Source organism: Halichoeres trimaculatus, unplaced genomic scaffold (genome assembly GCF_033239565.1).
Source record: "Halichoeres trimaculatus isolate MK-OKI-2021-1 unplaced genomic scaffold, fHalTri1.1 fHalTri1_scaffold_14, whole genome shotgun sequence".
In the NCBI taxonomy this organism is placed as follows: Eukaryota; Metazoa; Chordata; class Actinopteri; order Labriformes; family Labridae; genus Halichoeres; species Halichoeres trimaculatus.
The window spans coordinates 14,886,236-14,898,783 of NW_027437192.1; the positions used below are offsets into that span (position 1 = coordinate 14,886,236).

The 12,548-nt window shown below is 41.0% G+C and overlaps 1 protein-coding gene across 1 annotated transcript in view; it reads left to right on the forward strand.

The window, feature by feature from the left end:
• thsd7aa (thrombospondin, type I, domain containing 7Aa) overlaps positions 1–12,548 on the forward strand; it is a 190,169-nt gene that overhangs the window by 106,767 nt on the left and 70,854 nt on the right. Inside the window, exons 5-6 of the mRNA XM_074686508.1 lie at positions 7,622–7,777; positions 12,077–12,280. Of these exons, the coding sequence (XP_074542609.1) occupies positions 7,622–7,777; positions 12,077–12,280 (360 nt within the window). The remainder of the gene's footprint in view (positions 1–7,621; positions 7,778–12,076; positions 12,281–12,548) is intronic.

The following is a 12,548-nucleotide window of genomic DNA, read 5'->3' on the forward strand; positions in this document are numbered from 1 at the left end:
GAAATGGATGAGATAAATGAGGAGAAGCTCTGCCAGCTCAGCTGCGGCACCTCATCCTCCCGGTTTTCACCCTGCACCTGTCCTCGCTCTCAGACAGGTTTGGTGCTGTCACGTCTGGTATAATTATAACCATCCCTTCTCTTGGACACGCCAGGATGTTAATGAGAGCCTTTATCCGTCTCCCATATTCATTGGCACACTTTTTTGCCACATTTTTTTCCCTATTCTTGAGTGATACTTCTTCTGAAATGTCAGCTGATGGGCTGTAGAGAAAATGAAGGACCTTGGCAGCTTAATGTACTTTACACAGATTAGTTTTCAGGCTCGTTCAACAAGGAAATAGACGAGAGAGAGGGGGGAGATTCTGCTGAGGCTGGATTCATCTGAAATGACAAAAGTGCAAAAATCAAGCACTCACACTTTTTTGCACTCACACTTTTTTGCATTCCTGGATCCTGTGCTTTTAATGTGTCTGGGCCCTGATGATCAGCCACTCACCTGACCATGAGAAAAAGGTAATTTATATGCAAAACAACAGCTAAAGAGAAAGAGCTAATGCCTGATGAGTTTTAAGGTAGGATCTGTAGGAATTTTTGTTACTCATTAGTGAAAAAAACAGTCAAACTTGTCTCCTCCTCCTCCTTAGCTCAGTGCCAGCTGCAGCCCACACCCACAGCCTCCAACTGAAGCTATGTGAACACACTCACTAGGCCAGCAACCACCTGTAGCATTGCGTTTCTACATGGGAGACACTTGAGAGCTGTGCACCTAACTTGGCATGTTAGCACAAGCTAATCACTGGGATATTTGATACATACCTGGTTAGCAGAAAGCTAACTCATGTTGCTGTTTATTTCGTGCTGCTCTCCAAATTCCCGAAAGCGAGTGAAAGTTGAGCCAAGCTTCACCCTTGTTTAGGGAAAAGCTTTTTCTGTTTGCTGTTTCTTTTCTCTTTGGTTGTGTTTTTCTTTCTCTGTGCTACGTTCACTATCATAGCCACCCAGAATAGCTTATCTCACTTGCTATAATCAACATGCAAAGGCACGTGCTCACTGGGTGTGCTGTGATTGGCTAAGGTAGCCATGCTCACTTTCCACCCAGAAACATCATGATACAACTAAAACATCAACATACAGGCAGAGGAGTGGAATGAGGCATACACAGACACTGACACACATGAAGAGGCCCATAGGAGAAGATTAAGCAGGATTATTCCTTCAAAAGTTGACATCATATTTTGTAGGAAAATCCTGTAGACCCTACCATTCAAAAATCTTTGAAAGACCTAAATCTGACACCCTCTCACCCCTGAAGAAATTGTAGCACATTAACACTACACTATAAATTGAGATTATTTTCCTTCATGTCCCTGAAGGGAATTTGGTAAAAGAAAACATTAACTGGAGCAGAAACAGGAGCAGGTTTTGTCACTGGTGTCCTTGTATGTGGAGTGGTGTATGTTATGTTTGGTCAATGAGCCCAAAGTTTGCTGGGTTAGCATTAAACGCTAGCAGAAAGGTATTACTTTCTACTCTATTGATGCTATTGTGACCTCATCAAATAGCACCAAAGGCAACATGTAGGTTTAATAGTGCACAATACAATAAATGTTATTTTTTGCCAGGTCTTTCCCCAGCAAACATTTTATTCGAAGCATTGAAGCATCCACCTCTTATGCCAGACTTGGTCTGAAAAATGACACCAGCTTTTTGCTGAGTCACCTCTCTGTTTATGATGCGTTGAGGACACTGTGCCTCCTATTCAGTGCTGCAGATAGTCACATCATAGAGCTTATTCAGGTTATAGGAACTGAAAAACAGAATGATTCAGCTTCAAACTAACCACTAAAAACAGTTATTCTCAAACTTAGAGGTTCCAGTGCAAGAGAGGAGAAATTGTGATGAGTCATAGCTCACCTCAGCTTCACCTCCATGGATGCTTTGCCACAAGGGCTTGGGGATTAATCCAATTTCAATTTCAGTTATGACCTGGGCCTCCCATGATTATCAAAATTAGATGATTAAACTATCCACTGTGAGTGAGGACCAGAGGAAGCCACAGCCAGGACTGGATTGGCACTCTGGCTTGGATTTTCCTGTCTGGTCTGACACACCTGGGGCAGTAGTCCACAATACATCATTACAAGGAGCTCAGATTGAACAAAGTTTAGGAATACAGAAGTTAAGGGGGGGGACTGCTGTGATATCCAAAACAGCATAAACAGCATAAACTAGAGCGATTTAATTTCACCAGGTAGAAGAGCAGGAAAAATAGGTGTGAGTGTGTTAGTAAAGCAGAGGGACAGAGTGAGCATGAGGGCAGAACAGAGGGTGTTAATTAGCCAACATTTGCCAGACTGATTTTTTATGGACATCAAAGAGGGGGATTTTGCATTTTTCTGGCTTCATCCTGTCCCTCTGATACCCCAGTAGTAGCTTCACATAATGTACAGCTCTAAAAAAAACCCCTTCTTTTCTCACATCGTGTGTTTTAGAAAACCTTTATTTCAGCCTCTGTATGAAACACTTTGTTTTAGCTGCTGTCTCTTTAAGGCTCCCCTCTCAACAAACCCCGTTCCCTCTGATTGGTCTGCCCTCTGGAGGCCTGTTGGGGGCAGAGCTTTTGACAGATCTTTTTGTTTGAGGCCCATCCAGTCTAGTGTCATGAACCAGTTAGTAAATCCTAATGTAACACTTACCTGCAGGTTTACTTCAGGAGCCCTTTGTGTTGGTTATGCAAGTAAAAAAATAGAAATAAAAAATTAAACAACATAGGTAAAATGACTTATACACGAGGTCCTCGTCATTTTAGCTAGTCTCATGAAGACCTAATTAAGAGGCTGCTTTTTGAGCAGTTTAGAGATTAGGGAATTTATATGAAGAGAATATTAAAAAGGTTTAAAACCTACATGCTTAGTCTGAACATCCAGCATTGTTACTTTATCCCCATGTTTAAAACATGGGAAGGCAGAATACCCCCACTTTAAATGAACTCACTTGATCCAGTAGATAATGTTGCAGTCATTACAGCCTGAGACAGTCTGGAACATTTCCAAACTTTTTGTAGCTTTTCGTCAGGTAGATACAATATTTTGCTGAAATATTAGGCCAGAGGTTTGAAAAACAGTATTCTTTTCAGAGTTAACCCTGAAATTAGAGTTTTGAATGAGTAGATACTATAATAAAATCACACACACTGTATCATTTACGATTTCTTGTGATGGAGCAGTGTGGTGGATGATTTGATCATGATGAGCCAAGCAGCTCCGAGGAGGGAATGTGGAGCCCAATTAAGCCGATGTAATCTCATCATTTACTTTCAGGGATGATCAGCAAGTCCCGGTGTGACTGAGATACGATAGTCGGGCAGTGATATCTGTACATAAAAATCATTCCCAGTCTGATCACTGGGAGCCAAAACCACCCAGATCACTACTCATTCAAGATTTGATGTACTCACAAAAAGGATCTATTCCAAACTGAAATTAAGTTACACTGATGTAAAGATAGCTGAAGATAACATCATGACTTCTGAGTAGTTTTATCCTGAAGCAGCTTTTTAATCTCCTGGGTTCTCCCTCTCATGTCATCCTGGAGATGACATGATGTGAAGAGGTGTTAATAAGTAGTATCCGTTTTTTTTTCCTGTCCTGGTTTTGGTGGGTGTAAACCCTATCAGGGAGCAAACAGTGACATGCTGTACAACAGCTGTGCCACTGTGATGCCATGAATCCCCGGCTAGAAAGGAGCTGGGAGTCAGGTTATTGATGGCAGTTGGCACGTCGCGGCGCATGGCGGCTGTCTCTGAGGTTCCTAATTTGGCTGCTGGAAGTGCAGCACAAGGAAGACTACACCATCTGGCACAGAGATACCTGAACAAGGTCAGTGTGTGTGGAGATTTCCATTAATCAGCCTTTGTTATGGTTGTGCAGAGCTGCTCAGACCTGACAAGGAGGGAGGAGAACAAAGAGCCCATTGTCCTCCAAAAGTTCCTAATGAAGCGTTAGGATGAAAAGCTTTCTGTATGAAATGTGATGTTCTGTTAGCGTGACAACACAGAAACATGTTAGCATCAGAGTCCTCTACAGGTCTTTTGAATGATCTAACTCAGCACCTGTTAGCACAGCAGCATATTTATAGTCATCTGTTTAATACCTGCCAGCTGTAAGTGATAGCTCGCTAAAATAACTTGACATTTTCACAGCCAGTATTCACACTTTAATACTTGATTTTTTTTCACATTTAACAGTGTTCTTATAAAAGCCTCATCTGACAAACCACATAATGTGTATGACTGCTGGTCTGATTTTCAGATATTGCTTAATTGGGTCTGTGTCTGTCAGTCCAAGCTATATACTGTGTCAAAGGAGTGTGCATCACTCATACTTTTTTCAGTTACTGTTTTGTACCAAAAGATGTTTTATTTTTTTTTTTATCAGAAATTACCACATTTGGACAAAATAGTAGGCAGTCTTTTTTTTTTTTCCCACATCTGTATTCTGGCTGCCAGGTGGCTGTTTCAGCAGTCATCAGCATGTAGTTTGGTATTTCCCAAAGCATACCTGGTTCTGTTTCTAGGTGCTACCAGAAAGGTTTAAACTGTTCTGTATAAAGGCTATCATAAAATTCAGCAATGTACATTTTTTTTGCAGATGTGTAGCACTTTATGGCACCCAAATCACAGCTTATGGTGGTTGATACTTGTGAGGAATAGACCCACTGTCAGTGACCAGTTTTTTTGTGACTTTCACCATGCTCTCTGCTGGCTTTTGTTTTAAGTTGAAGAGTCTTTGTACTACAATCAGAACTCTGCAGGGTTTATTTTCTTCACAGTGTGCTTTCACGGGGTGCTTTCTTAAAATGCATTATTATAACACGGAAGAAAATGGTTAAAGTGGCACTTCCAGATCTTCCTCCTTGATTTCCATCCAGCATCCTTTATACACTAAAGCAGTCTCTTCTTTGAGTGCTCTGTTGGGTAAAATACTGTGACACAATAGATGACCTCTCTCAAAATTTTATCCAACCTGCATCTGTGTAAGGATCAAACTTATCTTAAATTTTAAACCAAAATTTACAGTCTGGTAATGCTTCCAAACAACACAGAGCTGGGCTTACTTGACCATCAGGGTTAGCAAGTGCACTGGTCTTGGGGGGTCACATGGTTGGCAATGTGTAAACAAATACTGCCTAGGTCTACCTCGGTGACGTGCTACATGTTTATGGTTTCCTGTATGAAACCCATCAAGGGTCCTTCATAAAGTCCTTTGGCTTAACATATACAGGACCACCTCTGTGGAATCTTGGTCTTAATTGTCCCTAGCTGTGTCTCATTTGCATCGAGCTTGGCTTTAGGTACTCACTAAAATCCATAGTCTTAGACTTATATTGGAGTGGATCAAAATACGTTCTTTGTTTTAAGCATTTTCTTGAAAGAGCTAAAAAAGACAATATAGGTACAGAGCTTAAGGCTGATCAAGTACAGGCTAGAAAGTGATGGCTGAATGTTGAAGGGAATGACAAATATGCACAGTTTAATGCATTTGTTGTTTGTATGCTTGTCAAATTTTAATCAAAAGTATCAGCATGTACACATCCTGCTGTACTTGATCACATCTCATGTCAACAGCTGACCTGAATTTTTTTATGCATAAAACACAATTACTGTGTATGTAACCACACAAATTGTCCTTGCAGAATACAAATACAGAGAGGATATGGTTTGATATCTCCTGTGTACAGTGGTTATTAATCACTGTCTTCTCATTCAGTCCCTCTGCAGCCCGTCTGGCTTCTCCACTGCAGTGCTGGTTGCAGTCGAGCATTACAGAAATGATTCATGAAACAGAAGGCAGGGTGCAGAAAGTAGAAAAATAATGATGTCCTTCTGAAGGTTCAGACTGGCAGTAGGAGAGGATGTGGAAGAATGGGTCTGCAGTCTGAGGTAAATGGCTTTCAGAGTTCAGTTTGTTGAGAGTCAAGCACTTTTTAAACCTTGCAGTCATATGACTGTTACTCCTGTCACCATCTCTGCTTTTACTTCTTCTGACATGGTTTATGCTGCAGTAAAAGCCACGCTGCTTAAGGCTACCTAGCTGGTGGTTACTGTCTTCTTCTGCTGCTGTTTCTGCATCTTTCTTTTATTCCATAATAAGGGCAACCAAGAACTGTTACTCCCTGGAAACATTTAGTTACACTATTTTACTGTATGCTTTTTGACACAAAGTTAATAATTCATTTTACAAGGATAGATTTCTTAATCTGTTATAGTGTGCAGTTTTTTCCACAACTTGTTATATTGGAAGTTGTTAAACTTCTAAGTTTTTCCCATGTAAAGACATGGCTGACATGACTGGCAGGAGGGCGTGCTGTAGCTGTCTGGAAAGAGGCAGGAGTCCCTCCTCTTTATCTCATCCTAACTCAAACATGGGCTAAGTTCAGTATTTCCAAAATGGTCTCTGTTGACAATAGGCTTCAAAACTCTGTATCAAAAACAAATAGTTGATGTCACAGACACGACCTCCATACAGCATACAGTGTTTGACAGCTTCTCTACAAGGCCCACATAAAGGTAGAACTTCTTGTTTTGTTTTGTGATGATATACTGTTTTGTTCTTTTGTTGTTGTTTTGTTTTGTTTTCACTGTACATGGATCTAGTTCAGACAAAAGTTCAAACAAGTCTCAAGACAATGTTGGACTTTCATTCAGGCTCCTTGAACACGAGGATCTGATTTCTTCATTACAGTGGGTCTACATCTTAGAATAAACTTGTTCAGAAAGTGTTAGAAAAATAACAGTTTAGATTATATAAAGCAATCACAGGAGCTTTTTGAAGCTGATGTAAATGAGACACCACCTCATCGCGTCACTGTCCGACACATCACTCATTCTCGTGTTACACCACCACTCAAGGTTACGGCTCATGTACGTGCGCTTAAGCGACACTATTAGAGGACACACCTTTGGCCAAGCGGAGGCAATTTGCATGTGAATGAGGCTCAGTGCTGTGGTGGCACAGCGAGAATGATTCATCAGCCTGACGACCTTGCAGAGAGTCACCTACAGCTGTTTGGAGCTGTAGTCCACTGAGAATCAGGCGAATGGAAGACTGGCCTGCTGTGCTGGGAAAAAAAAGAACACCTTTGTTGTTTCAAAGTTGTCTGGTTTTGGAAGGTTTTAGTGGGTTTGGGTGCTGTGAATGAAATGAAAGAGGAATGTTGCATTATTTGACTTTGAATTTGAAGTCAAAGATTTTTTTTCTTTGGGGGACGTGGGGTTCTGTGAAAATCAGAGACCTGGAGCTCTTAACACACCTCGTCCATGTACATGATTTATTCTGATTTCACACTACTTTGGAAAAATCCTTGCGCAGAGTCTGAGCATTGTCTTCTGTACAGTTTTGGAAATGAATGGACTGTAAATGTTAATTACTCCTGTTTTTTGCAGCTGATGGGGTCAAAGAAAAAACTAACAAACTCTCAAAACAGAAACCTAATTTAATTTCCTCTGTTTGCTGGAACTAAAACTGTACGTACATCTTCAATGTGTCTATTTATGCATCCAGAGGACACCATTTGTTTATAAAATGTGATTCTCATGACTTTCCTCTGTGTCTCCACAGCGTTACGACCTGTGGACAGTGATCTGTGTGTCAGCATCCCTCCTAACACCACCCAGCTCTGCCACATCAGCTGCCCTGTGGAGTGTGAGGTTTCTTCATGGAGCGCCTGGGGACCCTGCACTTATGAAAACTGCCAGGACCAGGCCTCGAAAAAAGGTAAGACCTCATGTGATTCCAGTGTCTTGGAGAATATTTTATTCAAAGAGCCTGTCTGCCTTGAAACTAGACAATAACACAAAGACAAATTCAGACCAAGAATACAAACTCATCATTATCAACCTACCTTTGGAGCAGCCAGGTTCATTCAGATCTGGAAAATGAAGAGTAAACAAAAACTAAACAGCTGTGTCGCTGCCAAATTATGCAGAATACAGGTTGTAATGGCTGCAACATGAACCGTGAAAGCCTCCTTGCATGATTGGAGCATTTCCCGAAGAGCACTTCTCTTTGACACTGACAGGCTTAAATTATCATTCCTGAGGCTCATTTATGCCCAATGACTGGTGCACATACAGAAAAAGACAGAACCTACAGGTATGCAACCATTTTGCACGTTTAGCAGCAAACTGAAGCAGCACATTAGCAATTTTAAACCTAACATAAATGGATTTAGAGCAAACTAAGGGAAGAACTCTTTGTGTCTCATCCAATTTACTCAAAAGTTGCACCAGAATATTAAGTGCAAATCCACCCAGCTCATACCTGTAATTAGCTCTCTCTCTAGAACCAAATCATTAGCACATGGTTTGTAAAGTTATTGCAATCAGTCTCATTATTTCTAATGAATTTGGCACAGGCAACCTTATTCACCCAAGAAAGCACCCTTCTCTGTGATTATTTGTCTTAACAGGCTGTTTTTTTCTTGATAATCCTCCTGTAAGATTATTTTGGAATTAACAAAGAGATGTTGAGTGCCAAAGTCCTGACCTTGTTACAGCTCTAGAGGAGAGCAGAAGTTCAGAGGGTCAGCCAAAGCCCCGTCATCAACCTCTGCCTGTTTGTCGTTGGTTGCAGCAGGTTGTGCTCGCCCATCAGCCCGTCTGCTTCGGTCGCCTGCTTCAGCTCTTAATTATCCCCGGAACAGCAGCGTCCGCCATGACTAATGCATGTTGACTCTGCGTTAATGAAGCGCCTCAAATGAAAGGGACGGTTAGAAATTCTCCTACATGCATCTTAATGATGGATCCGCTCCTGCTCATTCGTTTGCTTTCTACACTTCTTCTGGACATGCTGTGCATAATGGGGAGTGAACATGAATACAAGCGTGCACATTCCTACATGTGTGTACCCGAGCTCTCAGTACCTATGAATATATATTTACTTTAATATGTCTTCTGGTTTTCTGACACTGAACACAGGAATCAGTCGGCTCTGGTAACGCGTTTGTTGAATAATAATTTATACCTTGGTCTTCTGTTTGCAGATAAATGCATATCTGATCAGTATTTGTGAGAACAGTTTTGTTTCAAAATGCATTCACTCAATGCAACATATTTAAATTCTGTTATATTTCTTGTCCACATGAAGTACCCATGACATATATCAATCAATCAATCAATCTTTATTTATATAGCACCAAATCATAACAAATGTCTCAAGACACTTTCCAAAAGCATTAACAGGTCTAGACCCATTAACATTGATAGAATTTTATTAGCAGAAACACAACATCAAGACAAGACAAGGAATCTTATCACATCGTAATCCATCAGGAGTACAGCGTTTTTAGCAGGTAACACTAAGGAATACCTTTCCTTTAACGGGCAGAAACCTCGGACAGAACCAGACTCATGTTAGACAGACATCTGCCTCAACAGTGTTGGGGTTAGAGAGAGATGGGGGAGAGGAGATAGAGGGATGTTGACAGAGGAAGAGGGGTAGATGCATCATATTAAGGAAGTGACCAATGACTGAGAAGCACACGACCTTCTGTATCTTACAGCCTAGTGTGAGTTCCTAAAAGGGCGTCCCACTCTTTGTTTTCATATCACAGCCCTCACATGCTAATGATAGGAAAAAATAACCCTTCAACATCCATCTATATCAAACTGTATTGATTCCGTGTTCATGATTTATCATTACAAGACCAGATATGTGCCAAACAAAAAAAATGCAAATGACGTACAAAATATTGTACATCTGTGTCTGTGTCTGTGTCACAAAGCCCAGAGATGTGCTATAACCAGTCACCCTCATTAGTTTGCCAAATAATGCAATACTCATATCCTTACAATAAGCAGCATAGATGTACAAAAACTGAGCTTTGTACAGAATTAAGGAACAGAGGGAAAGAAAGCCAGACTATGTCCATTACTTTTTAATTGTTTGATTGTTTGTACAAGCCTGTAAACATTTTGAATCAAAGGGCAACTTTTGCTGTTGAAACATGAAGCTAACTCTGGAGTGAAAAAAAACTTCAATTTCTCTTTTGTCTACTCAAGCCTGTCTCTAAAAACTAAGAAAACCTCGCTCTCTCACTTGTTAAAATGCATCTTTCAACAGCCTGGTTTGAAAAATTATTAATTTAATGACTAGCTTGTGATCATATTTGCATAATTTATAGGAAATCTTCAAAACTCACTTATCTTAAAGACGGGACTATAAGGGATGCATAGATAGTTATGGGTTGAGATGATCTACAAGCAGGTGGGATGTAACTCTGCAGCCATGATGGTAAAAGCTCTGCCTCTTTGTCTGTTTCCAGATTGACTAGAAGTTAGCTTGAGTCAATATTTCCTCCTCAGACACTGATGGGTGATATTAAAGTGACCATGTTTTTTTTACTGCCAATGGTTTGAAATCTAATGTAGGTGTGAATATCTTAATGTAGGCCCCAGCAGGATTTCCACGGCTTATGGTATCAGCCCCAAGTGGGAACTTGAGAAGCTGCAGTTTGCACTTCTGTGTAGGCTTCATTTTTCAACAAAGAAGTTTGCAGCTTATATAAATGTGTACAGGAGTTATGGTTTGCTCTTTGGTATAATAAAACTTAGGGATGCACGATATTGGATTGTTGCCGATATCCGATATGCCGATATATCGAATCCCCTTTTGGCCGATACCGATACCGATACCGATAATCACAAGTTTGTTAGTTTTTTTCACTGTAAAGAAAGCTAAGTCTATCCTGTACTGGAATTTATATGTTACTCTTATTGTGACGGTCTTATTTGTTTAAGAAACACACATAAAACAAGACAAAAAAAACATTTGATTTTACCATAAATAAGAAATGTATTATTTTTTCAAGCTCAAGACATTCAGTATTGAAATACAGAAAAATAATTTCTTTGGATCACATGAACTTTAAATGTACAATACATTTTTAAACATAACCAAGTTGCATTTGATTATTTTAGAGCTACTGTAACAACCTGGTGACAGACACAGAGCTCTGCAGTGCAAATAAATGAAGCACTACATTTTATTTAAGGAGCTCATTTTTCAGATGGAAAATAATAATAATTCTAACTGAATAGCACCTTATTGGCTGTGCATATTGGCAGAAATTTTCATATCTGCCGATACTGATAAACGTCTTTTTAAGCTTTTATCTGCCGATACCGATATTGTGCCGATAATATCGTGCATCCCTAATAAAAATGTGTGAATAGTGTGTCCTCCCTCACCTTGTGTGGAAAGCCTCTGCACAGCTGTGGTACCCTGAGCTGAGCTCATGTACATGATAGGTCATCACATGATTGTTTCTGTGAATGTGTTTTCATCGGTGAAGCCTGGAGCTCTGACAGCAGCTGTCTGTGCTGCCTGCTGTTCATAACACAGCCTGCAGACAGACACGAAGCAATGCTTGATAGAATTGAATTCCCCGCACCCCAGGTCTCATCTTCCCTCAGACAAGCCCCTCCCCCTTCTCTGATAAATGCTCCTTCAATGGGTCCAGACACATGACAGTACATGTTCCACTGACCTGCCTGATTAAATAAAGGCTTCTGAGGTGAAAGCAGAGACACAATGAGATAGAAAAGAGGAGATTCTGCTGTCTCCACCTGTGTCCTGCGGGCACTCCAGCCCTCTGCTGCCTTATCGGGCCAGAGCAGGAGTGTGGATTAGAGGGTAGGTGACCTTGGCTGGGCTGGACTTAACACCCCCCTCCCAGGACTCGGGTCATGGTATCCCATGCCCTTGAGAAGAGGAGACGACACACACATGAAAGCGAAAAAACGGATTCCTTCATGCATTAATCACTTTGCAGCAACGCTAATGTAATGAGAGGAAATAAGAAATCATTATTCGAAGCTCTTCTGTGAACTTCAGGCTTAATGAACTGTCACTTCAAATGCAATATTCTGGTTATCATCAAAGACACACTGTGACCACAGAGTGAAGTTAATGTGCTTACAGTTTTCTCTGAGCACATCACAGTGAGAGGGGGGCTTTGGCTGATTAGCATGGAGCTCTTTTGTTCTCATTTGTTGTCATTTTTCTCTCTGACAGGCTTCAAACTGAGGAAGAGAAGGATCGCCAATGAGCCTACGGGCGGGACGGGAAATTGCCCCCACCTGGTGGAGGCAATACCGTGCGAGGACCCAAGCTGCTATGACTGGCTGGTGGTCAAACTGGAGGAGTGCATCCCTGATAATGAGAAGGAGTGTGGACCAGGAACCCAGAACCCCCAAGTGCAGTGTGTCAACAGTGACGGTGAGTACAGACATCTTACAGAGCAGTGTACCATGTACAGGCCTGTATGGCAAGAAATGTACCCCAAAGGCACAGTTAATATCCTATGTTAAATTATTGATTTATGAGCTCAAAAACACCCATGAAGACCTGCTCCTGCAGTTTGATCTTGTTTCGTGTCTGATTGTTGAGATAAACCATCAGCATCTTCACTCTCCAGATGATGAACTGAATGGTAAGGATACACTTCTAGCCACTGTCAGGCAGTGTCACAGTAATAATATTACTT